Source organism: Zonotrichia leucophrys, chromosome 1 (genome assembly GCF_028769735.1).
Source record: "Zonotrichia leucophrys gambelii isolate GWCS_2022_RI chromosome 1, RI_Zleu_2.0, whole genome shotgun sequence".
Classification (NCBI taxonomy): Eukaryota; Metazoa; Chordata; class Aves; order Passeriformes; family Passerellidae; genus Zonotrichia; species Zonotrichia leucophrys.
This window is the reverse complement of record NC_088169.1, coordinates 24641133-24667176: the sequence shown is the minus strand read 5'-3', so window position 1 is coordinate 24667176 and position 26044 is coordinate 24641133. Positions and strand designations below refer to the sequence as shown.

General features: G+C 37.1%; 1 protein-coding gene across 5 annotated transcripts in view; it reads right to left on the bottom strand.

Moving 5' to 3' along the window:
- The window catches only part of MYO16 (myosin XVI), a 359417-nt gene that overhangs the window by 40808 nt on the left and 292565 nt on the right, over positions 1 to 26044 (bottom strand). For all 5 annotated transcript variants that reach the window (XM_064708929.1, XM_064708944.1, XM_064708935.1 and 2 more), the window contains exons 29-32: positions 16475 to 16571; positions 10764 to 11010; positions 8625 to 8932; positions 5601 to 6803 (exon numbers count right to left, since the gene is read on the bottom strand). In XM_064708929.1, the coding sequence (XP_064564999.1) occupies positions 5601 to 6803; positions 8625 to 8932; positions 10764 to 11010; positions 16475 to 16571 (1855 nt within the window). The remainder of the gene's footprint in view (positions 1 to 5600; positions 6804 to 8624; positions 8933 to 10763; positions 11011 to 16474; positions 16572 to 26044) is intronic.

Here is a 26044-nt window from a genome sequence, read left to right as displayed (position 1 = left end):
GTATAGGGCATCTGTGGCTAGCCAAGAAAGGGCGTTTTTGTAATGAGTTGCATTGAACTCTTATTAGCAGTTCTTCCTCCCACTTTTCTCCACCTACAGCAAGAGATTCAGATTGAGAGCTGCAAGTAGTCTGTAGTGAAAGTGTAAATTTGCCAGTGACACTAAACTGGCAAGAGCTGTTGACTCCCTTGAGTCAGAGGCCCTGCAGAGAGATGGACAATCAACAATACCATGAAGTTTACCAAGTGCACTCTGCACCTGGGATGGAGCAACACTGGATGTGCAGACAGACCGGGGAACAAGAAGCTGCAGAGCAGTGCCATGGAGAGATCTGGGGGTCCTGGTCAGTGGCAAGCTGACCATGAGTCAGCAGTGCCCTGACAGCCAGGAGGGACATCCCTGTCCTGGGGGCATCAGGCACAGCATGGCCAGCTGGGCAAGGGAGGGGATTGTGTATCAGGAAAAGCTCTCTCACCCAGGGCTGGGCACTGGAACAGGCTCCCCAGGGAAGTGATCACAGCGCCAAGCCTGTTTTCCCTTTGAGTGTTTGGACAACAGTCTCAGGCACATGGTGTGATTCCTGGGGTGCCCTGCACAGGGCATGGAATCAGGCTTGATGATCCTGACAGGTCCCTTCCAACTCCACATATTCTATCAGAGGTTGATGACTCTCCTGTGTTTAGAGATCTGATCTGAAAATTAGTCACAGAAAGTCACCCTCACTCCCTATTAATTAAGGCAATTATGTAAAATATATTAATCTCGTTCTGAGAAGTGTGCTGAAGCTTAATTGACAAAGTTTTAATGAATTGAGAATTTTACTTTAAAGATGTAGAAGTTTGATGCCTTATACACTCATTCCTCCAGCATGTACAGGTAAAAGATAAAAAGTTGAAAGCACAGCTTTTTGTATTACTCATGCTCTGAAAGTTTTTTGCTTTTTCCAAAAAGAAAGTATATCTATTTTGTTGTAAAAATAGGAAGGAGATGGAGATATGATTATTATCTTTATTAAGTTGCTTAAGACAAAAAGCTGAGTTGCTTAGAGAGAAAAGGCCTGGGATTTCATCACAGAAGTGCAAGAAGGGATTTAATTTGCAATCCACAGCTGAGATGTTAGCTGTGCCATAGCCTGCTCTACCTGATGATAAGGGAAAATTATTTACTAGATATCAAAGGAACACCTGCCTTTGACAGGACAGTACTTTTCATACATATACATTACATTTTGTTTTTCTCCAAGTTTGAGTCAATCTCAATAGAGGGTATTTGGCAAGCTTTAGTCCCAAGGCACATCTAAGTATTTGTATTACTTGTCAGTTGTAACTATCTTCCTGTAACTTTCAATGCTTTAACTGGAGAATGTGGGATAAGACACTGATATGTGAAGCTACCTGCTTCACAAATAATATTGAAAATATGTCACTTAGGAAGTAAGTGAAGAAAGGGGTCACATAATGAACAGATATCAAGGATACTGAACAAATGATAACAGTATTGGTAACAATAAATTGTTAATAATCTAAAGTTTCCACACCTTTGCTGTTTTTACCAAACCATTTGGAAAGGAATAGGTCACTCAAGAATGGGTAGATTTGAATATACATACTTACTTGTACTGAAACACTAACAATATTTTACAAAATTGATGCCTATACATTGGGCACATATATAAAGGAAATGTTTTCGTAATTTTTCTTCTTAAGCACCTAGATGTGGGGCTGCAAACTTGTGTATTTTCTTTTTCTCAGACACAGAAGTTGTTTATGTCAATTTTTTCTCAACAAGTGGGAAAAATAGGAAACATTGTGCCTTCATCTCAATGGACTAAAGGTAAGAAATTCACCTTTAGTGAATTAAGGTAAAGGTAAGGTAAAATCACACCTCCTTGGAAGGAACATACTTCCCCTTCAAAATCCACATGAATACTCTGCCAATCTAAGCATAAGTGATTGGTTAGGATTTATTCTACCTTTTATTCTGAAGGTGAAATGATTCCCCTTTGCGTGGAATAATTTAATATCAACTATACCAATTAAGAGAAATAACATCACGACCTAGCAAAATCTGAGTATCATTCCTCAACACTGATGAACAGAAAATTCTGTCCTTGCTCATGAATATTTAATATGAAATGCCTAAACATGTAATTGTCTTTTCCTTTTATAAGGAATGTCTTATATGTTGAATAGTCAAAAATATTTGGATATCCTGCTAAGGAGTGCTGTTTTGTGATTAAAGGATTGAATTCGGTATCAAATCTAAGGTCTTGTCTATTTGACAGAGTAGGGTCTCTGCAGATGACCATTCAGTTTCAGTCTGTCTTGCAGACTAAAATTTTCACTTCCAGAAATCATACTTCCAGAGAACAAAAAGACTTATGTGTCTATTATCACTTATCTGCTCTCAAGTCTCATTTTATATGGTGTAAAAACAAATCCCTGTGTAACAATACAACTGCAGTTTCAATGACAACTCTTCCCAACCTTCAAGAAATCACCTTACCTAGGTTCTCACCTGTTACCGCTTTGCAGGGCAAAAAACTTCTCTTGTTACATGTGAAGTATTTTTCATGAAATTGAATACTATATGATCTGGATCATTGTTTGAACCAGCAGGGGCTAGTGATGTATTTTAAAAAAAGGACAGGCTCAACCACCAAGAAAAGAAAGTTGTTGCCATATGATTTTTTTTGTTGCCCTTGTGAAAGACAATGCTCTCAGTTCAGTTCACAATAACTCTTCAGCACATCAGAAAACCACAAATGTGTTCTACTGTAATTCTGGATGAGTTTTTCTCACAAAGAGGTCAGGAGCCAAAAGGACATAAGTGTTCTCAGGCCTTGGAATTACTCCTCCAGGCGAGAGGGAGGCATGCTGGGGGACCTGTCTGTATTGCTTTTATATTGCCAAGGAGGCTTTCATCTCCGAGGCTGATGATCCCATACAGAAACTCCCTGATTCCCAGAAGTAACTCTTCCTGACTTCAAAATGGCCCACAATTTTTACTTTCTAGTTTTAGTTAAGATTGTCAATGGGTTATAACTTCTGAAAATAAAGGAAACTGCACATGATAGAGTGCTGTTCTAGGCCACGTCTTCAACTGTCATGAAATTCTATTTTGGTTTTTCTTCACCATATAATTGCCAACAAATAAAATACTAAAAATTATAAAAAGAAAAGGAGGATTCTTCTAGGAACTTAATATGCATTAGGCAAGAGGTGGTAAAAATATCAGAAGTAGCACATGACAACTTCTAGTTTTACACAACTTGTAGGGAGTCATCTCTGATGACTGCCATCTTACTACTTTGCATGAAAGGTTAAATAAATTTTTGCCAGCTGTTACCCTAGAAAATAGATGAACACTTGAAGTATGTGAAAAAAGGCAAATTGTAAAAACACACACATATGTTCACTCGTATTTCTCAGCTACTTTCAATCCATCTACTTATCCTTGAACTATTCATATATAACTGCACTTAGTATACAGTAGCTTCCTTGTTCATAAAATATTGATTCGGGTTTTTTATCGTATATCTTTCTTGAACTTTGATCTTTCATACTTACTGCTCCCTTGATGAAATATTTAGAAGTACATTTTCCATGTGAAAGGTAAATTTAGAGGGTTTTTTATGGTACCCTCTGTTAATGCACTAGCTTCAACCCACATGAGACCCAAGCTGAACTCTATCTTGGTCATGTTTAGTTGATCATTGCATTTGCAAAAATCTTCCATTCCAAAGCAACTTTTATTTTAAGGTAAAGGTTATTTTTTTTTTTTTGACCTGGTTGGAGTGGTTTACAACACTTTCTCACCAGGTACACTGAGAGAGACTTGAGAAGATACATCCAAAGAACTAACTTTAATAGTTACTTCCCAGCAGATAAAAATGTACAAGCTTTATGATAAAACAACACTCCTAACTTCAAAACCAACCAACCAACCAAAATCAACCACAAAACCATCAAAAAACCCACAGAAAACATTCTACATATATTTATAGACAGTGAATGTTATTAATTTTGTCAAAGTAAGCAAACTACTGTAATAACTCCTTTACCAATTTCATCAATTTGAACACTTAGCAAAAGAAAAAAACATTCTCTTGAGGTTGAGAACTGATGAAATCTCAGCTCATAGCTCATTCAACATAAAGAATTGAATTTGGCATACAAGAACAAGCATGGTCCAGCTAAAGCTTTTCAAGGGTCTGGAGGACTCAAGGGTTCTGTCCACCATTGTTTCTCTCATACCTGAATGTTTCTTGTCTCAACCTAGACACTAACTTTCACAAAGCTTGTAGAAACTCCCTTAATTTTGAGACCTTTATCTCCTTGTTGTATTTTGGCTGAAGGCTGCCAAGGTTCTAAGGAACAGAGACATAGAATGGCAGACAGACATGCATGTATATAGAGCAAGAACAAACACCTGCTTCTGTTATAGTGTAGCTGTGTAAATTAGAATATGATACTAAAATCAGTGAAGCAGTAGGTACTTAAGAAAATGGACAATGAATAATAAGAGAATGCATCCTGTTCTCCACAGGATTGTTTTGTATTTCAAATGTATGACTTGGGATTCTTCCCAAAGAGGTGGCACATCAATAGGCCAATGAAAGTTGATCCACACCAAGGCATGTAGCATGGGCAACAAACAGGAGGAGCTAGAAACTGTGCAGTTGGAAAACTATGATTAGTTGAAGTCATGAAAAGTGTTGGTTTTGCAGCTGGACTCAATGATCTTAATGTTCTTTTCAAACCTAAGGAATTCTATGATCATGTATTGCTTGTTTTAAATATGCTGCTCGCAGTTCTTGATTAAGACAAACTGTTCGGACAGATAGAAGGGAAGAAGCAGAGAAAACATTATAGAGATTTTCTCACTCCAAATTTTAAATTCACAAAATTCTGTGTTTAGGAGATATTACTATGGGGAGAAATTTCCATATAAAGTGTACTGAATCATTTCAATAGGAAACTTCTTTTTTTATAATTAGAAAAATAATGTAGTACTCCAAAAGTATTGGAGTTGGTGTTATTATGGAGGTGCAGAACAAGGATTTAGTTTAATTTTTTAAATATTGTTCACTGTATGACTCTCCATCCAAGCATTATTTAGGGGAATAATAAAGACTGTATCCCCAAATACAGAATTTCATGGAAATGAAATGATCAAATTTTAAAAGAAAGTCTTCAAAGTAAAGCACATCTACCAGCTATATATTTAATTCAAGGCATTTTTATAGTTTGATAACATAAACTCAGTTTTCACACAATGTAACATCTGTGTTTATTTTACTGAGACAGCTGGAATGTTAAAAGAAATATTAAACTTGTGTCAAAGAAACATTTTGGTAGAAGAAAAGTTGATATCTCAGACAACACCTGAAGACTTTTATCTCAGACAAGTCTTATCTCAGACAAAACCTGAAGTTTTTATATGTCATTTATATTATATATGAGTTTTTTATGACCTTTAAAAAACCCCAAACCAAACAAGGTTTTCATTCTGCATTTTTGCCCACTTTATCAGTGTCCAAGGTAAGAAAGTTTTGATGCAGAAAAACTACAATACAGAAGCACAGAGAACTATCTTACCTTCTGGCTCCCTGATCTTGCGTCCTGCTGCAGATTTTCGTAGCACACTCCTTCCTGAGTTGAACAAGCTGGTTAACTCATCAAGGGGACTGGTCAACGACCTTGAGTTTGTAGGGCTGTATGAAAATGAAGATGATGAATTTGAGTTCAATTTCCTGTGCTCTGCTCTTGCCACCTTTGGGGAGTAAGGCAGTTTGGGAAATGGAGAAGACGAGCCTCCAAGCTGAGCAGGAGTGGTTCTCTGAGGTACTTTTGGCAGATCTGAATTTGTACCTGTTTTCCCCGCACTAATCAGAAAACTAGCACAAGTCTCTGGAGGAGATGCAAAATGTATGGAAGCCCGGTAGGAAGCAGGAGGTGGTACAGGAGGAGGGGGTGGTGGCAATGGAGGAGGTGGGGTGGAAGGAGGAGTCACTTTGGTGGAAACACTAAACACAATCAGGCCTGGAGACACTGGTCTTTCATTCTCCCCTTTCTGGCCTTTGGAGTACTGGGGTGATAATGGACTTGAACCTTCTGACTGCACAGGGTATTTTAGGTTGGTTTCCAAAACAGGAAGCTTTTTGACCTCCAGTGGTGTTAAAGGTGATTCATCAGAGGCTGGTGAACATGTGACAGGGGTTGGAGGGAATACAAGAAGTGGTGGTCTGTGGGGGAGCAAGTTAGGGAAAGGGGCTGGAATGTCACATGAGTCTTTATAGATCAAAGCTGCTTGACTGTTTCCATCAAATGTTCCGTCTTCAATGTTAATATTTTTTTTGCTTTCAAACAACAGAGGAGGAGATCCAGTCACTACTGGAATTATTCCATTACCATTGCTGCCTTCTTCTGGTAGAAAATACTTCATTTCTTCATATACAGACTCTCCTTGTTCTGGACTCTCCACTTCAGCAGAACTGCTTTTCACTGCATTCCCTACCATTTCAATATAGACAGGCTCATTTTCCTCCTCTTCTTGTGACATAAAGAGATTCAACATGCCGTGTTGTGGTCCATCAGTAGAAGCTGTTCTCTGTACTGTCACAGTGTCATAGACACTTGGTTTAACTACTGTGCTTGCTCTTTTTACATCCCCAGGCTTTTGGCCAGGGATTTCTTCATAAGAACCACTAAGTTTTGTATTTGGACTTCGCTTTGGTTTTCTGGGAGGTATTTTTTTCATGGTACTATAGTCATCACTGTGTGGTCTTGGACGGGTCAGTACTAGGAAAGTGAAAAAGGTCTGTGTTATTAACAAGTTTAATGGTTATTAACAAGTTAAAGTCTTACACTGGTCTAGTACTTTAAGCTCTCAAATGTTGCCCATTTAGTTCTACAATGAGCAACAGCCACAAATACAGGATTCTAAGCAAAAGTGTAAATACTTCTAGGAATAAAATGCAGAATTTTCAGATACCCAATCACAGGTCTTTGCTACCTGGGCATATAATCTTCTTTGGTAAACTCTACTGCCACTTAAAGATGAGGGTTCACACCTGAGGAAGTGTATTTTGAATCCAAAATATACTTGTGCAGTGCAAGATCTGTAACACATGGGAATATGAGCTTGTTTCTCCTGTTGCTCCAAGGAAGAGGGGCGTGCTTTCAACTAGGAGTCAGCACAGTGCTACTTTGACACCTATGTGACTGCCAGTAACTGAAATACCCCTTTTTTATGTACTATCTCTAAATTTCTAATTATGGGATGATATTATGTCCCTCTCTTTTTTGGTCCTGCAGGTGTGGAAATAATTTATAACTTTAGGGGATACCATAGCCTAAGGGCAAATCCCCAAGTGAGTATACATTTAACTAAACTAGATGTCTCTTTATAGCCTCCAGGCATGTATGGAGTGAAGAGACTAGATACCTAGAAGAGTGGTCTTTTAAGACCAAATTTAAATGGTATAAATCAGAGCTGGTTTTCGACAAAAATAAAACTGACATAATTCTTGGAAAATTAGTATATGGCAGAGAAACTTGCCCTATTGTTTCATACATATAAGAGCTCTAAAATTGTTTTGTGAGTATATGTAAGCAGGATTGTTAAGGCCACACATACATAAATAAATTTTTGTTCTTTCAAAACACCTCTGCTAGAACTGCTTGGTTAAATCTCTTGCAGATTTGGACACAGAAAGATTAAATTACTACAGACCTCCTTAAACCATACTAGTTTAAAAGCATTTTGGGCATAGTTCATGTCTCCTTACATAGAGCTTGAAGGAAGAGGTTAAAGAAAATGGACTTTCACCTAATGAACTGGACATGAGAACAGTAATTATTTTGAGAGACGGAGCTGTGAAGATTTCTATCCGCTGTATGCAGGACTAGGGAGTTATAGAGAGCTTTAAACCCAACCTGAAGGATCTTCCTTGATAAAACTTGGGGATCATTTACACACAATATGACAAGTCAGGCTTATCAAGAAAAGCAGAATGCATTCCTTTCCTTCATCTTCTACCCATTCATTTCAAAGCTAAAGGAGACTAGATCAAGTGAGCTCAAAACCATGCTATGTTCACCATAATGCACTGAGATACTTCTGGACACATGCAGCACTTTTCTTCTGAACAAAAATCACTATAACCAAATTATGGCTAAAAAACCACAAAAAACCTCAAACAAACAAATACTGAATTCATGTGAGCACAGACACAATGTAGGAGAAAGTTTAATGTTTAAGTCTGTGAAATTCAAGATTCTAGCATTTTTTTAGTGATGCAAGATATTCTAACAATTTTAAAGGTGAAATAAAATGGTCAGTGGGGTAGAATAGCTCATGTTGACACATTACTAGTTTCTAGAGAGATTTCTCCAAAGAGGTTTTGATTGTTGTCAAACTGGGCAATTAGAACACATGAATATTATTTGCTGATTTGGGAACAAATGACAAATTGGCTAATTTTATTTACTGCCACTGAAATATTTCAAGGAAGCAGGACCTCTCAAAGGCATTTGACTGTGTTTAAAAGGATCAAAGTGAGGAGAATAAATCAATAACCCAGAGTAACATTTGCGACTGTCTCTGCCTCTATGTCTAACCTTCATTAGCGGTTTCCTTAGAAGCTGCCGACAAGCAAGCACTAACAGCCTCGTAGGAGGCACTCAGTCGTGTGTTGGGGTCCCTCTTTGGCTTGGGAGGAGGCTGTTTCCTTGGAGATGGCAGGCTATTGCTGTCGTCCATGCTGAAAACAGAGTGCAGGGAGGGGGATCTGATGGATGACCCGGCGGCAGAATGCACCAAGCCATCCACTGCCATGGGGACAGGCACGGAGCTGGAGTGAAAGTGCTTAGAGGTTCGACAGCCGGCAAAGCTGTCCTCAGAGACCTTCCCACCCTTGTCTTCAGCTCTGAAAACACAGAAAAGAGGCCCAGATGCATTATTCAAGCAATAACAATGAACCTGTTCATGCAAATGTAACAACAGCTTTTTGGTAAACAATCTCACAACTCCCCTGCTGCGCCGAGGGGATGTGGGTAGTAATCTTCTGACAAACAAATCCAGATCAAGCTGCTAGCTTTCTTCCATTTCCTGTTTCATGATAAATCAGGACACCGGCCCTTTTTCACACAAATGCAGCCTTGCTTAAGCAGTCTCATATTGTTGACCAGACATTCACTGAATGAATTGTTCACACTTTGATTGCTACACACAATCAAAAGCTGGGTTTTTAATCTGAATGATAATTTCTGGGAAATCCATTTTAATAGAAAGTTACTGAGGCAGCAAATGCTGAGCCTTTATCATTATTTTCTAAAAAGACAACTATAAATTCTATTTAGATAATGCAAATCTTTAAAATATTAGATGGCCTTTTTAACCAGCTACATTGGCTACTTGAGCAATTCCACCCAGGTATCCCTATGTCTTCCAGTTTAAACTTAATTATTAGTTATTACTTTTAATAATAATTTTTATTGTTAAAATTAGCTGTTTCAATAACAATCCAGTTTTTCAATTTTTCCCTTTCTTTTTTTTTTGCTATTTGAATACATATTGAGAAATAACCTTCCAGCTGCTTTTGACAAATTGATTTTTAACAAAAATTCTTCTAACATTTTAGTCCTCCAAGAATCAAAACATTGAGATCCTTTTAACTTAGAGTAGTAATGTAATAGATAGAAGATGTCTATACTGACATTTTACAAACAAATCCTCAAGCATTTTTTTTTTTAAATTGTATTTCTGCATGGCAAATCACCAGCAGAGCTGAAATTCATGCACAGGATATAGCCAGCTGCCCATGAAGCAAATGAAATAGGAAAAGATGAAAGCACGGTGCTCAGTGGATAATTTGTTTTCACTGTAATGTTTAATTACAGTCTTTTCTACAAAGGCATTTCCTCCAATATGTAATCACTGGGATATTTGAAGCTAATTAAGCAGATGCACTGCCATTTTCACTTTTATTAAAGTCACTGACAAAAGCAATGATAGCAAAGGGAGCTGTTCTGGATGAAAATTAAGTTCCTATGGAAAAATAAACATTTATATGTCCAGCAAGTTATAGACGAATTATTTCTATTGATACATATGTATTAACTGCAAATGGTAACTCTGAGATAGAACTGACTATTTCAGCTAACAGAGAAATCAGAGACTCAGTTCCTAGAGAATGGCTCTCCAGCATTTACTGGGCTTGTAAAATAGGTACTCCTGAAAATTCTGACATGAGTTAAAAAAACATAATTTGCCCATTTTTAAATAAAAGCATCCTCCTCACAACCAATCTGCTTGTTTCAGTAAGAAATCATATTTATTAGTGTGGACTTCACTGTATTTTAACATTTTCCTATCTGTTTTTCATTACCTTGGCAATTTCTCAGTGTTGGTATTTTAAGTCAGAGGAATTTTTCTTTTACTTGTTTGGTCTGGTGAAGTTAAACTATAATCTATTTATCATAGAATTAGAAGTATTTCTGTAAAAAATAAGTGTACCAGAGACTTGAATAAGTTCCTCTAAGCTCAGTGCCCCTTGAATAGGATATGGTGGTCTTAACTTTCTTGACTTAATTACCTGATATACAGGAAAAAAATATGACCTAATATTGATTTGGGTTGAGCATATAATTGAGAATCCTCTCGCAATCCTTCATTTCTATTGTTTTCTAAACAGGGAAGGAATTCACAAAAACTGAAGAGACTCATTAATTCTTCACAGCAGGTGTTTCTCATCCTACCTTTTCTGGCCTTCTTCTGGCCTGTTTCTAGCCTCTCCCTTTTCCCTGTGGTGAGCAGCGTTCATCTCGTTGCGGAGCCGGTCATTTTCCCGAGCAATGTCAGAGGCATTCTGGATCACCAAGTTATCATATGTTTTCAATCCCATATCCTCAGCATTCTGCAAGAAGCTTTTGATTGAGGTGACCTCTTGCTGTTTGATGCTCATCTTCTGTAGCAAGCGCTGGCGAGCTAGAAATCCTCTTATAACTATCATAGTGGAAGGAGAAAATATGGACCATTGAAAGACAACTAGTTGGGAAACCAACTTAATATTACTGAGTTCTGTTTAAACATGAGCAAGCCAAGTTCAGTCAATATCTTATACATATTAGGAAAGAAGTCTGATGGCATATAAATAACATAGTAAAACTCTTAGTGGAGGAAAACTAAGACTCCTCTTAGTGGAGTAAAACTCATCATGGAACACTTTCTGTTTTCTACTGCCAGTGCTTAAAACAATGTAGTGACAGTAAATTATTAAATATGAGCTATCAGAACTCAAAATGTTTATTTTCACTGGATGCTATTTTTTATTACATTACAACACAGATGTAATAAAATGTATACATCTTGCATATGCATGATGTAAGATGTATACATAGATGTGTACTACAGATTGTGAAAGCATACATTTACACTGCAAAGGACAAAAGATTGTTTCAAAATAAAAGCCTGGATAAATGAATTGCAGTGAATGCAGTAGGAATTAAATGATTGTTGTTGTTCTGCTGTAAAAAATGCTGTAACTGTTTCAATGTACCTAATACCCCAACAAAATCATACCAAGTACAAGGGGTTTTTTGTTTGACTTAAAGATCTTTTACTGCTCATTTCCTTTCAGCTAAAACAATTAGGTTAATTTAATGCAAATTTCTCAAATCTATCTGTCACATCATATCTGCATTTTTCAGTTAAAAGTTTTCATCTACATTGCAACAGCTTTATTTATCTATTAGACTTTTTCTTCACACTCTTTGTCAGCTTTATGCTGGGAAAAGATTTTAGTGCATCTCCTATAATAGCTTTTTCTATCTCTTTGCTATATAAGTACATTCATTACAAAAAAAACTACCCAAATACCACTCAGTATTCTGGATTTTCTGAAGCACAGTTGATCAGAAACACAAGGCACAGGGGCCGCTGTGGCCATAATAAATTGGGCACCACTTTAATCCCAGTGCCTGCAACAGGTGGTGTCATTATTCTTTGAACCTATGTTTTGACTTAGAAGGCAGAAAGATGCTGACTGAAAGTACTGTGTTTGTGTGGATGGTTTTTGTTTTGTTGTTGTTTTTTTGTTCATTCGTTTGTTTGTTTTTTAAGCTCCACAAGATCATGTTTCCTTCCAGATGTAGAAATGTTCTGTATCTCATAGGGAAAAACCTGTTTTAGAATTATTTGTCTGTTGCCTTAAATACTCTTGGTTTTCATCAGTTTCTATGTATCAAAAGCAAGTCAAACTTCATCGCTGATTCTTATGGTTACTCTTTTTCTGGTCAATTGAAAGTTTTTCATCAGTGAAGTTAGGAGACAATAGCCTGGGTAAAAGGTTTGTTTGAATTTGGAGGAAGTTACCAAGAATGTTGATTGCAGGATAAAAAAGTTAAAATGCATTAGGTATTTACAATAACAAAGTTAAATTTCAGATTTAGGATTACTGCAAAACAACACTAAATGATGAAGAGTCAAGCTGAAATAATATAAAGGGAAAATGTCAACAGAGAAAAATACAATTAGTCTTCTATGATTATAAAATGTTATTGAATAAAATAAACAGCTAAAGCAGAGGGTAATGTAAGGTACATTCTATCATCTTCTAGTGCCTTGTTTAGACACTAAAAAAAAATTTCTTTTATAGAGATGCTCAGTGCCTAGCTGACAAGATGTAAGAAAGGCTAAAATTAATAATAATAATGTAATACAGCTTCTATCCAAAATTCACTGTGTTTGAAAACCTTCAAATTCAGATAACTTGAAATAATTTCTGATATAATTTATGATAGACAGCTTTGAAGGTTTATACTTTTATAATCACATCCAATCAATGCCTTTAATTACATTCCATAAAATCTGACTTCTTTAAACTCTGAAACATTATTGCACATACCCAATTTACTTGAAAAGGATATTAATAGTACAGTTATTGTTGACAATTTTATGAGAGTATTCATAATAAAGATGTTACTGAGTCTGAATCTAAGGGTTACTGTTGCAAAAAAAATGAATACATGCATAGAATATTATCAGAGTTCACTGCTCACAAATATAAAATTTTTGAAAGACCTTAAGATGAAACAAATGCTTTTTCCTGAAATATTCTCTTTAGATCTACCTTCTGCAGAGCAAAAATAAGCATCAAATCCTGGGTGACTTTGGAAAAAAATCTGAATTTTAAAATAACATTTTTACAATGGTCTGTGTGTCTGTTTGGGCTTTTATCTTGAGAAAAAAAAAATCTAACAAAAAAAAGGATTGTTAACACCACCAAGGTTGGTTAAAATAAAGAAATTAAGAGGTCAGGTCTCTGACAGGATTGTTAGCAGGCATGAATGAGCAGCTTAGAGTAGCCTGCTAGAATGGTCCAATAAAATGAGATCCAGTAGAGCTAATTGTAACATTGAGAGACTGTACAGCTACTCTGAATTATGCACTTTCACTAAAATGAAGAAGAAACCTTCAACACAGCTTTATTAGGAAGGGTTGGCAGATAACCCTTTTTTGCACACATTTTCATGAACTGAGTAGTTCAGGTTTTTCATTAAATGACACACATTTCTCCACACTTTTTTTCTCTATGAGAGCATTTGAAAGATGTTGGTTTTGTTTAAACAGAGCAATTTTATAATCTAAAAAACTGCTGTGAAATGAAACTCTCAGATCCTAGACTTTTACTGCTCAGTTTCATCTACAACTGTTGGGTACTGGGTACTATGATTGCCTTGTGAATTTGCTCCTCATTTATGTAGATCTAAAATAATTCTCATTATGCAAATTAAAATAATTGAGGTTAGCACCCCCAGGGCAGAAAAATATCTAGTATTCTATCTAGAGTTCATCTAAGGATGAGGATTGGAATAACCAAAATTCCAGTAGACAATGGATCTGGGTTATGTGAGGAATTTATTAACTATTGTGTATACAATGTATTCAAGTTAATTCCTCATCCACATTAACTCTAATGGAAGAACTTTCAGCATGATTGCCCTTCCTATGGATACAAACAATTTTCACAGTGATTCAGGTCAAAATGTATCATATGTAGCTCTCATACCTGCAGAAAAAAATATGACAAACTCTCTAAACTCACAGATACATTTTTAAGTAAAAGTGTTTCAACACATGCTTTCACTTTAGTTTGATCCCTTTCTTTACTTGTGTAAGATAAGGATACCAGGAAGGACTTATATGGTTTGCTTTGTTTTAGGTTTTTTCCCCCAAACCTAGAAGAAGGGATTGCTAGTTAGACTTGAAGTAGAAAGAATTAATAGGGTATTTGAGCAAGACTTCCTTGCCCTTAAATATAAATTCTTATCCAGGTATATGATATATTTAAAGCCTGATACAGAAATTAGAATCATAGAATCAGAATATTCTGAATTGGAAGGCATCCACAAAGTGCCTTTGGATCATCAAAGTCCAACTCTTGGCTCTACACAGGACACCCCGAGTGTCACACCTGATAGCATTGTCCAAACATTTCCTGAGCTCTGTCAGGCTTGGTGCTGTGGCCACTTCCCTGGGGAGCCTGTTCCAGTGCCCAACAAGCCTCAAAATTTCATGATGATCCCCTGGGTCCTGTCACTGGTCGCCAGTGAGCAGAGATCAGTGTCTGTCCTCTACTCCTCAAGAGAAAGCTTTAGGCTGCTCTGAGGTCTTCTCCCAGTCTCCCCTTCTCCAGACTAAACAGCCCAAGTGACTTCAGCTGCTTCTTGTACAGCTTCCCCTCAGGGCCTTTCACCATCCACAGCCCTCCTTTGGATGTTTTTAAACAGATTTAGTTTTCATTATATTGTGATTATTGACTAGTTTGGCTACTATTTACCATGTTTTCAGGAGACATATATCTTCCAAAGTCCCCTGCATGCAAAGGGTGAGGGGAAAGAAGTGCATTGGGACTGACACCATTACTCAGTAAGCATGACTATGTCAATGTAAAGTATTTGGATACCAATTTTAGGATCATATAAGAACAATGTACAGGTACTCTATTCTATTCTAATTTTGCCAGAGCCCTTTGGCATGCTAAATTCTACAAGTTTACAATTGCACCTGTTTGCAAAAGGCAGCTTCTTTCATGAGCTAATGACACGAGGTCGATGGCTAACTACCGCTTACTCATCCAAGTTCCTGATTTTCTCAGGTTTCCCAGATCATAAAAAGCATGCAGATGAGACTTAGCTGTAAAAACACTTTTGGCAGAAATTACTTTTCAAGTTACCCTCATTAAGGAGGATAGAAACAAAACCAAGAAAAATATTTTGTAATGAGCCAAGAAGCCCTATTATCTTCATTCTTCAGGGAGGTTTTGGTGATCTGTTCTCTTACTTCTGCAAAACATGGACATATCTGACGAGGTTTTAAGTTTTGGTGGAGGGTTATATTGAAGCATTCTGTTGGCAAATTGGATTCTGAAAGTAATATTTCCTTTCTTTTATAAGTGAGCATAACAAGGGAAAGAGCATAAACTATTACTGCTTTTCAAAATGCATTAGTGCGATAGGGTAATTTGCACTAAGTAAAAAATCACACCCAGTATAAACTCAGCTGAACTGCGATGTCTGTTATCTGTCCTTTTCCATGTTCATTTCTGAACTGTTACCATTTGGATTTCACTTGCTTCAGATTTTCTCCTGACTTCCTCTTTTTCATTACATGCTTACAGTGACGAACAGATAATTAAAATGAAAGGGGTTTATATTTCTTAAGTCTGCAATATTGTGTGTCTGATAAAAAAAAAAAGATAAGATTTTATATTTTTAATTTCCTTTAAAGAGGTGAGAATTGGAATTGTTGCAGACATCAGCCAACTAGGTAAATAATGAATGGTGTGAAGGAAGCTTCTTCAAACAAAGCAATATTCATATTTTCAGCAGTTATTTGAGACTGATAGAAAATGGAACATAAGTAACAGGAAATCAGGAGGTAGTGGATAGTACCTCCTTTTAAAAATATGTTTAAAAGTGCAGTGACCTTAGGAAAAATGCAGGAGTAAAATGGGGAAAAATAAACATAAAATATAAAACAATAAAAAACTAGCAGTCAAATAAGAAAGTAGTAAGAAAAGGGGAAAAATAAGTATAACTAAACACACGTATTAGCTTTAGTTTTTAGTGTTGATATATTTGAAACTATTCCAATTTTGTATCACAGTTACCATATTTTATGTGAAAAAGAAAGTAAAAGTTATATTAATGCCTTGAAAAATCACTGAACTTACTCTAAAAAGAAAAATATTCAAGATCTTACAAGTTTTAATTACATTCAAGACTGTTATAAAATTATGTTTGACCAACAGAAAGTGCAATGCTATTATCTCAAAAATCTGTGTATATCTGTAGGGAAATGTATAAAATACAGCAACTATTCAAGGTGGAGAAAATCTCTTTGCTATGCAATGTTCTGCTCCATGTACAAAGCAACAGCTCAGGAGTACTTGTTCTGTAATTGTTACCTTTTTGGCAGGTTATAATTTTCTTCTGAAGCTGAAGGCACAAATCGTTGAGATGGTCAGCTTGCCAGTACTTAAGAAACACTTTTCGAACTCCTATCTAGAATACAAACAGCAGAGAAATCATCAACAAATAAGGCCAAACCAATGACAGGTAAATAGAGATTGTACATTAACAATCCAGCAAAGGGTTGAAATAATATCTGCAATTTAGGAACAGTACAATGCCAATTCTGTAACAGAAATGCAGTCATCACTTGGTTGAAAAAAAGATGTATTTGTAAAGGATGAACAAGCTGTCAGACAGATAGTTCCACTTCACTTCCAAAAATATCCAGAACAAATAGTACAATCTTCAAGTTAAATACAAGTTGGGGAAAAAAGCATTCTGAATTTAATGTGTTAGACAACATAATAGAAAATAAGGTTTAGGTCTTATAAAGCAGAAGGCTGTGTGCATGGGGAAAGGTGACAAGTCAAACCCATGTAGAACAGAAAATGGTGATATAGCTGCCATATGTGAAACAGAAAGAACTTAAATGAAGTTGGAGGACGGGAGAAACTCACTGTCATTAGTGACAATGACTCCTAATATCCAGTAAAGTTATGAATCCTAGTTCCCAGCCTTGCTTACTGAAGCTGTGCTTTGGGTCTCCTTTCAGGACCAAAGTAAGAGACAGAGGGACTGATTTGTGAAAAATAATCTCCTAAGTATTGATTCTGGTGTTGTGTAGTATCTTGGTTTAATCATCTAGTTCTTGAAATAACAATCATTAGATGTTCTCACTCCTCTAGAGGCAAATTTATCTAGTTAGACCAAAAGAAAACACCTTTCTTTTAAAACCTTCTGAACAAGCCAGAACAGTCCTATAAAATTCTTTGTATCATCTTCAAAAGCATTCCTTTCTAATAGAATTTAAAAACCACACACAACCTAGCAACTCTAAAACCGGCAAGTAACTGGAAAAAAACCCCAATCAACAAACCAATAATTTTTCTCAGGAATTTTGCAGAAGTAATTTCTTGACTTCATAAAAATAAAAGCAGCAGTGCCAGAAAACTGTGCTACCCTCGAAGATTCTAGCTTTTGCCTAACTATTAATTTTTTTATGGCTAATAGGCATACTGATTAATTCATACAAGTCTGGCTAAAATTGCAGAAATTCTTTCCAACTCTTGTTTGTCTCCAGCTTACAAGCTCACTCTCTTCTTACTGAACCATCCTGTTCCACTGGTGTTTTTTTACTTTAGGTCTGGGAGACAGGTATCTGGAGGGTTAATTGCAAACCCTTCCAAATTGTTTTTAATCCAAACACTGTTAGATGTACATCCTTGTAGGGCTGGATGACAGAAAGCCAGGATATATATTTCACGGCTAAACTCCATTAACTAAATCAGAAATTATTGTGGCAGTTTTGTCCCTTGGCTTCACCTCTCTCTACTGCAGAGAGCAACTTATTTGAATCAAAAGTTTTAAAAAGTCTTTAATCCTGAAATTTGAGCTAACAATGATGGTGCAGTTGTTAGTCTTTTAATTAAAATCAGATGCACTCAAATGGTAAAACTAGAATGCTTCCTAATTTTTTTTCATTAGTCTCTCTATTCCCTATAAAATAGTCACTTTGGAATTATCACAAAGTGTGTGGAAGTAGGTGACTAAAATGACGTGTTACTTGTCTTGCCATTACAGAGTCAGAAATAGGGAAGAGGCTCTCTTTGTGGGGTGGTTAATCTGAGGCAATCTCCCTGAGATCCAATTGTGCACTCACACGCTGCTCTTAGGGCCACATTCTCATCTTCATTTTCCTGACTTCCAACAAAATTTTTTTACTTTTCTTCCTCAGCTTTCAAAATTCTCTATTCACCTGGTTATCTTAACTCTTTGCTTATTGAACAGGTTTTTTTCCAATCCATCTTGTCAAACCACATTCTGAACCTGCATTATCACTAGTCTTGGCTACTATATACCTTCATCGTCTTGCTTACAATGCCTTGAATACAGAATTTTCTGTAAAAAATAACTGAATTATTATTCATATAGTTAACTGTAATTAAATTATTGTGTGGTTATTATAATTACCATTCCACCTGAGCAGCTCTAAGACAAAGCCTGAGAACAAATACTTAATAAAATTATATTCCTCTACTCTGATTAAATTTTCTCTTTATACTCCACCTTTCCACAAAGCCTCTACATCACACGTTTTTTTGTCCTGTCTCAGGCCTATGCCAAATCATCCAGTTTTTCCTTATTTCTGTCTTTTGTCCTTAATTACTCAGAGTTCTAGTTTCTCCCCTTACTACAGCAATACTGGTACTCTGACAGTAGAAAAGGGGATGGAAATTTACTCTTTAAAACCTTAAAAAAGCTCTTATTAAGAGCTTATTAAGCTTTAAAAAGCTCTAGTAGTGCCCATGGCAAAATTAACAACCCCATTCTCAGTTAGTCTTGTTATTGACACACTGGTTGGTCACATTTAGCTATATTTCAAAAGTGTAACTTAACTAAATGAGTTGCGATTTATTGTGCAGTATGCAGTCACAAAATCACAGTCAAGACAATTGCTGAAGCTTATGTTGGTTTAGCTACAAGTGTCTGACACTGCAGTCACAAAGCTATCCAGGGGACATGCAAAGCCTTATTGCTCTTTCATCCTACACCCTAGGAACAATATAAATGGAGTTATTGTGGCATCGCTTATGCTATGAACTTCATTAGTAGGAGCCTGCTACAATTTTTAAGTGAATGAAGAAATACAAAATGTCAATACAAATCCATTTTTACATTCAGATAAAAGCTAAATATAGATTTTTACATCATATGACAGGCCTACAGAGAGCAGAGCTCTAGACAGAAGCATGTATAGCAGAAACTACTATTACATGTTTGATTATGTTAGTACAGATAGAAATCTCTGTTGCTTAGTCTTTGAATTAAATCTGAGAGCCTCTAAGGCTGACCAAGAGAACAAGATAGTCTCACTGCCCTTTTCATTGTTCTGGTGTTCAGTGAAAGCAAAAATGCTGAAAAATGTTGGAATTTCACATGTCACATATCCAAACAGCTTTTGAGGTTGCCACCTGTCTTCATTCTGGTCTCTTCTTTAAACACAAAATGTTTTCTGCTTGCCTAGGGGAAAAATGGTTCAAATGTTCTTCCACTAAAACACTCACTTTTCAAAATTTTTTCTAGACTACAAAGTGCTCTCATCTAAGTCTGAAATTTTAATGTCATTCAGACTCCTGTAAAAGTAAACCATCTGTGAATTACAGTCATAGTTATTTTAATTAGGAAAGCATTAGGGTTTAAAATGTTGTTTTTCAAAATGATAAATTTTTTTAAGACTATGTAAAATTGTTGTTGATGACTACCAAAGCTTCAATTGCTGCTATGGGCCAGCTGGGGTTTTTTTTGGGAGGGAGCTGTTCTTTCTCTTTCTTCTTATTTTTATTTATTTTTAAAATATTTTTTAAATTTCTTATTTTTTGATTTTATAGAAAAGGTGTAGGATGTAGAAGTACAGACATTCAAAACTATGGAATGGATGCTGAGATCGTGTGTAGGTGGCAAGGAGGCAGTATTAGCTCATACTTAATAGGTGTCAAGGGAATCTGTAAAGCTGTTCTTTAGTTTAAAAAAGGCAATTTGTGGGAGTGCTGTGTGTTTCTGGCAGTACTTTCAAAATAGCTACCTACAAAAGACAGAGAACTATAGTCTAATGATATTTTACACAATGACACACATTTTCACAGAGCATTAATGAAATTTAGAAAAAAGCCTTAATACTATTGTAAAATGTGTCTTCTTGCAGTGTACATGTCTACAAAGATATTATTATGACAAACACAGGGCACTGATTTTTAAGGATTAAAATTTTTTTTTTAAAGGTTTACTCTCTCTGCTTTGCTTCATATATTTTAATAGTCCTTCTTCATAAACTAGTAACAATGCACTGTGGTACATGCTGAATAAACCTACATTTTAGCATACTTTATTTATGGCCTTAATATAAAGTATGTGAGTAATCTGGTGTTCAAGCAAGTGGCATCAAGCATTTATATACATTCTTGTCAGGAGCTGGAGTTGAGGGAGAAAAATTGTCATTCAGGTCTCTGGGAAAGGGCAGAATAATGGTCACTCCTCTTCCCTAAACTGTACAAACCTCACAGCTCTTCATACCTGTGAGGCAACATGAAGAACTGCCTTAGAGAACAGGAAAGAAGTGACTAGGAAATGTAAGATACATGTAAGAAACACTCAGTAGGGGAAACCCTACACCAGTTTTACCCCATAGGATCTTGGTATTTACCAGACGTATTATTCCAGTTTTCAGAATTTTAGAAACAGCCACAGCACCAAAATGTGGTGGTACATCCTCCTCCACACCCTCTCCCCAGGCCTGCTCTATGATCTCACTCCTAACCTGAGCCAAACCACTCATTCACAACTCAGAATAAACAATGTGAAAGGGTCTCTTGGCATGAATGAGAAATACAGGATAGAGGTGACAGGGAGAGCAGTGTCACAGAGAGCAAACCCTAAGGCAGGAGACCGGAAAACAAATCACAGACAAATAAGGCGTGAAGAGTGGGACCAAATATGAAGCAAAGTATCTAGAAAAGTGTCAAAAAGTAGAGTGCAAGGGGAGAGAGGAAGAGGAAGACATTGAATCCAGATCTGAGATTTAAAAGATAACATAAAGAAACTTGACTTAGCAAAACTAGTGATCCTAAGAAAGATCTGAAAGAATGGATAAACAAATGTAGGAATATATTCTACAGGGAAAAAATATTTTTCATAGAAATATGAGCTAAAAATAGGGCTTCATTATTAAAAGAGTGAGAGCTTATGAGCATTTTGGGGTCAAAGTCAACCATCTGTCCTGTTCTCTGGCTGAAGGGAATCATGGGTTTGTCCAGTGCGGCACAAAGTCACTGAATAAATTTGTGGGCAGTGTCTGGCTCAGGCCAGTCTTTTGGTAATATTGGTGAGGTAGAAAGTCACTCTCTGGTTATTTCCAATATATAATGGAGTGACAAGATGAAACAAAAATATAATGAGACAATATCACTTTACTGATATAATCAAAGTATGAGGGAAAAATAGATACTTGTGTTTTAATAATTTCTGTTAGTATGACCCCAAGCCCTCCCCCCCAACCCCACTCCCAGAATTTTGTTTTTTAATTGCCTAAAAGAAAATTAGACTTTTAAAGTAAGATATTCAAAACAAATAGGGAAATTGACTTGAGTTAAACTTAGTAAATAACAAATTAATGAACTGTCATACAATTTATGAGGTCTAAAGTTTTCCTACTTGAGGGAAGTAAAAAAGTTAAGAATCTCTTAGATTGCTTGCAAAGTACTCCGGTACTTCAGTGTATCAGGTAGAAATCAATTTGTGTAGCATGACCACTTTAATTTTAAGCCAAAATAAACAGTTCTGTTTAAAAAATAATTTAAAAGATTCTCTGAACTAAGCATAAAATTTACATATGTATGATTTCATGCACTTCTGCTCATTCCTCTGATTTAATCATATGACACTTATGTTCTACATTCTGCTATTTAATCATAAATATTTTTTCCCTAAAAAGGACCATAGTATGCTAATATTATATAGTAGTACATTGAAATTTACACATACTTAAGGACAGCTCTATCAAATCCAATAAATGAAACACCCATAGAACAGCAATAAAATATGATTTTTTTCTCTGACTGGTAAGAGCTGTGGATCAGACTTGTTTTCCCTTTGCAGTTCTAGAAGTGTTAGAAGAATTTAAAATCTCTAGATGGACTTCTGGGATTTCTCTATATTGAGGACTTATTCTCTGTCTTAACACTCCTGACTGCAAGTTTGATAATGCAGCTCCACACTGGCAAAGATAATATCTCCACAGACACTGCTGGCTCCTGAAACAGCTTCAGCAATGTTTGCAGTTGTGAAAGTGTGAGCTGGCTCTACCACAGCATCTATCTCAAGCAGCTACCTCATTTGGAGCTTCATTAAAATCTTCCAACCAGCTCTCCTGTACTGCTTATTGCATACCTGGGGAGCATTTGGATCATCCCAGTTGAAACTTAAGACTCAGTCTTTGACAAACTAGTCATCTCAAAGCTCCTGATAAGAAGGAATCATTGTGGGTTAGAGGAAGCAAGCTAAATATTGGAAAGATAAAGACAAAGCTTTTATTAGAAGTTTTTAAGGATTGCCATCTTTTAACCAGATAAGCATTTCTAGTAGTCAATGGCTAAAATGTTCAATTTCAGTGAAGTCTGACCTTTGCAGTGCTTGTATTTAGCAGATGCACTTTGTAGTAAAAGCAAATTAAATGGATGTTTTCTTTTTTTTCTGGTATGGCACTAGTTTGCATTTCAGCAAGCTCCATCTGAAGTAACTCAGAAGGGTTAATTGCAGACTACTGATCTTAGATAAACAAAATGTAGAGCTACACGTTTTGATGAGAAAGCTCAGTAAGCTATGAGCTAACAGCTAACTCTTTTTTATTGAATTTATATTTGCAGCTTAACAGTGAGGAATGATAATCCAAACAAATGAAAGTTTCCTTATGTCAGTTAAAAGAGCCAAGGACTGTTTGTGCCCATACTTTTCCCAAAGCATGATAATGTTTGCAAATTAAGTCATGCCATTGGGATGGTAGGTTTTGCTCAGCTAATGCATCACTGTATTACAATAAATGAACACAGCACTCAAAATGGGGACTTCCTAGTATAAAGACCTTAACATATTCTGGAGGACAGGAGATTCTTCTGCTTTACATGGACCAGCCAGTACTTCTGCTCAATTTAACTCTAAAGTTACTAAATATCACCTCACTGACTTCTCCAGGGGCTAAACAAGTCTATTAGTTTCTCTCTGCCTGGAGTAGAAATGGTTTGTTTTGATTTAACAATCTGATTTTCTCTTACATCAGATGTGCTTAAAAGTCACAGCAAGTAGCTAAGCTTGTAGTGATCAAGTATATATTGAAGCTGAAAGAATACCTTATCAAGACTGCACACAGAGTCAAGATGTGAAAATTGTCTTTCATTAGTAGCTCTGCACTTTCATAATTCCAGTACTTAAGTGCATGACTGAAACTGCATGGTATGTCAGCTTCAATGAAATCACTATTTTATTGTCCTAGTTTAGTTATCTCCAGCTCAGTTTACTCAAGGAACAGCAACATTTCATAAAGCTATCAACACTTCCTTCCCTACGTGACAAAAGACAAGTCAGCAGGGAAGAAGACCAGCCTGGCTGAATAGGGAGCTTTCACTGGAACTCACAGAAAAAAAAGAGAGTTTACAACCTTTGGAAGAAGGGCCAGGTAACTTAGGAAGAGTACAAGGATGTCAGTAGGTCATGTAGAAAGCAAAAACTCAGCTGGAACTCAATCTGGCCACACTGGGAATGATAATAAAAATCGTTTCTATAAATACATTAGCAAGGAAAACAGGCCCAAGGAAAATCTCCATCCTTTTTTGGATGCAAAGAGGAAAAGGCAGAGGTATTTAATGCATTCCTTGCCTCAGTCTTCAGCAGAAAAACTAGGTATTTTCAAGGCAACCAGCCTCCTGAGCTGGAAGACAGAGCCAGGGAACAGAACGGACTCCCTGTTACCCAAGAAAAAATAGTGATCTGTTGTCCCACTCAGATTCTCAGAGGGCACTGGATGGGGTTCATCTAGGGGCACTGAAGGAGCTAGTGGAAGAGTTTGCTAAAATGTTCTCCGTGATTTATTGGCTAAACAGACCGATGATAACTGTCCAGACAGTGGGAGCTTGCCCAATGTGATGCCCATCTGCAAGAAGGGCCTGAAGGATGATTTGGGAAACTACAAGCCTGTCAGCCTGACCTCAGTGCCAGGGAAGATTATGGAACTGATCATCTTGAGTGCCACCATGCAGCACTTACAGGACAATCAGGGGATCAGCAGCCAGCAGGGATTTAGAAAAGGCAGGTCCTGCCTGACCAACTTGATCTCCTTTCATGACCAGGTGACCTGTCTAGTGGACGAGGGAAATGATGTTAGTCTACCTGGACTTCAGTAAAACCTTTGATACTGTCTCCCACAACATTCTCCTGGAAAAGCAGTCAGGTCATGGCTTGGACAGGTGCACTTTTTGTTGGGTTAAGAACTGGCTGGATGGATGGGTCCGAAGTGTGGTGGTGAATGTGGCTGGTCCCATATCCAGTTGTTGGCCAGTCACTAGTGGGGTTCCCCAAGGCGCAGTATTGAGACCAGTCCTGTTTAACATTTTTATCAATGGTTTGGATTGAGTTACCCCCAGAAAATTTGCAGAAAACATCAAGGTGGGTTGGAGTGTTGATCTAGGAGGCTGGAAGGCTCCGCAGAGCCTTCTACAGGCTGGATCAACAGACCAAGACCAATGGTATAACATTCAATAAAGCCAAGTGTCAGGCACACTTTGTCCACCACAACCCCAGACAACCTTTCAGGCTTGGGTCAGAATGGCTGGAAAGCAGCCCAGGAAAAGGGCCTGGGGATGCTGGTTGACAGCTGGCTGAACATGGGCCAGCAGTGTCTAGATGGCCAAGAAGGCCAATGGCAGCCTGGCCCGTATGAGCAAAAGTGTGGCCAGCAAGGCCAGGGAAGTGATCATCCCCCTGTACTCAGCACTGGTGAAGCCACACCTTGAATTCTGTGTCCAGTTCTGGGACCATGACTCCAACAGGGAAACGGATGTTCTGGAGCATGCCCATCCCAGAGAGGGCCAGTGGAGCTGGTGAAGGATCTGAATGAGTAGCTGAGAGAGTTTTCATTGTTTAGCCTGGAAAAAAGGAGGCTCAGGGAGGACCTTCTCACTCTACAGCTATAATGAAAGGAGGTTGTATCAAGGTGAGGGTCTGCCTCTCCCCCAGACAACTGGTGACAGGACAAGAGGAAATGGCCTCAAGCTGTTCTAGAGGAGATTACATATTAGGAAGAATTTTTCCACTGTAGGGGTGATGAAGTATTGGAGCAGGTTGCTTAGGGAGATATTGAGGTCACCATCCCTGGCAGTGTTCAAGGAACAATTTCACATGCCACTTAGTGCTATGGTGGTGGTGTTCAAAGGTTGAACTCAGTGATCCTGGAGATCCTTTCCAGCCCTAATTATTCTGTGATAATAAATACTAGCTTCTAACACATAAGCTGGTGAAGCAAGCACAAGACATTGGCCAACTTTGCTCTTATGCTCTGCTAAACAGTAGAAAATAAACTAAAATTGGACCCTAGTATTGGATCTTCTGCATTTTTTGTCTACTTGAAAACAGCCTGCAGTATTTACGAGAGAATAAAGAACATGTTCTGTAAGGTCTGAGCTTTGTTGTTTTGTGTGTTAATAAAACGCTCTTCAAACACAGCTTGTGTAAGAAGGAACAGAGAAATTGTGAGGCGGGAAATAAATACAAAGATTCCATGTTCTTTACTCATTTTCAGGGATTTTAATCTAGAACACTTTTCCATCCCCCAGGTTAATATCACCTTTCTCAAAATGGGATGGTGAGGTACATTATCAGAAGAAAGCATCATCCAGATTCACTCAGATAAAAAGTCCAGA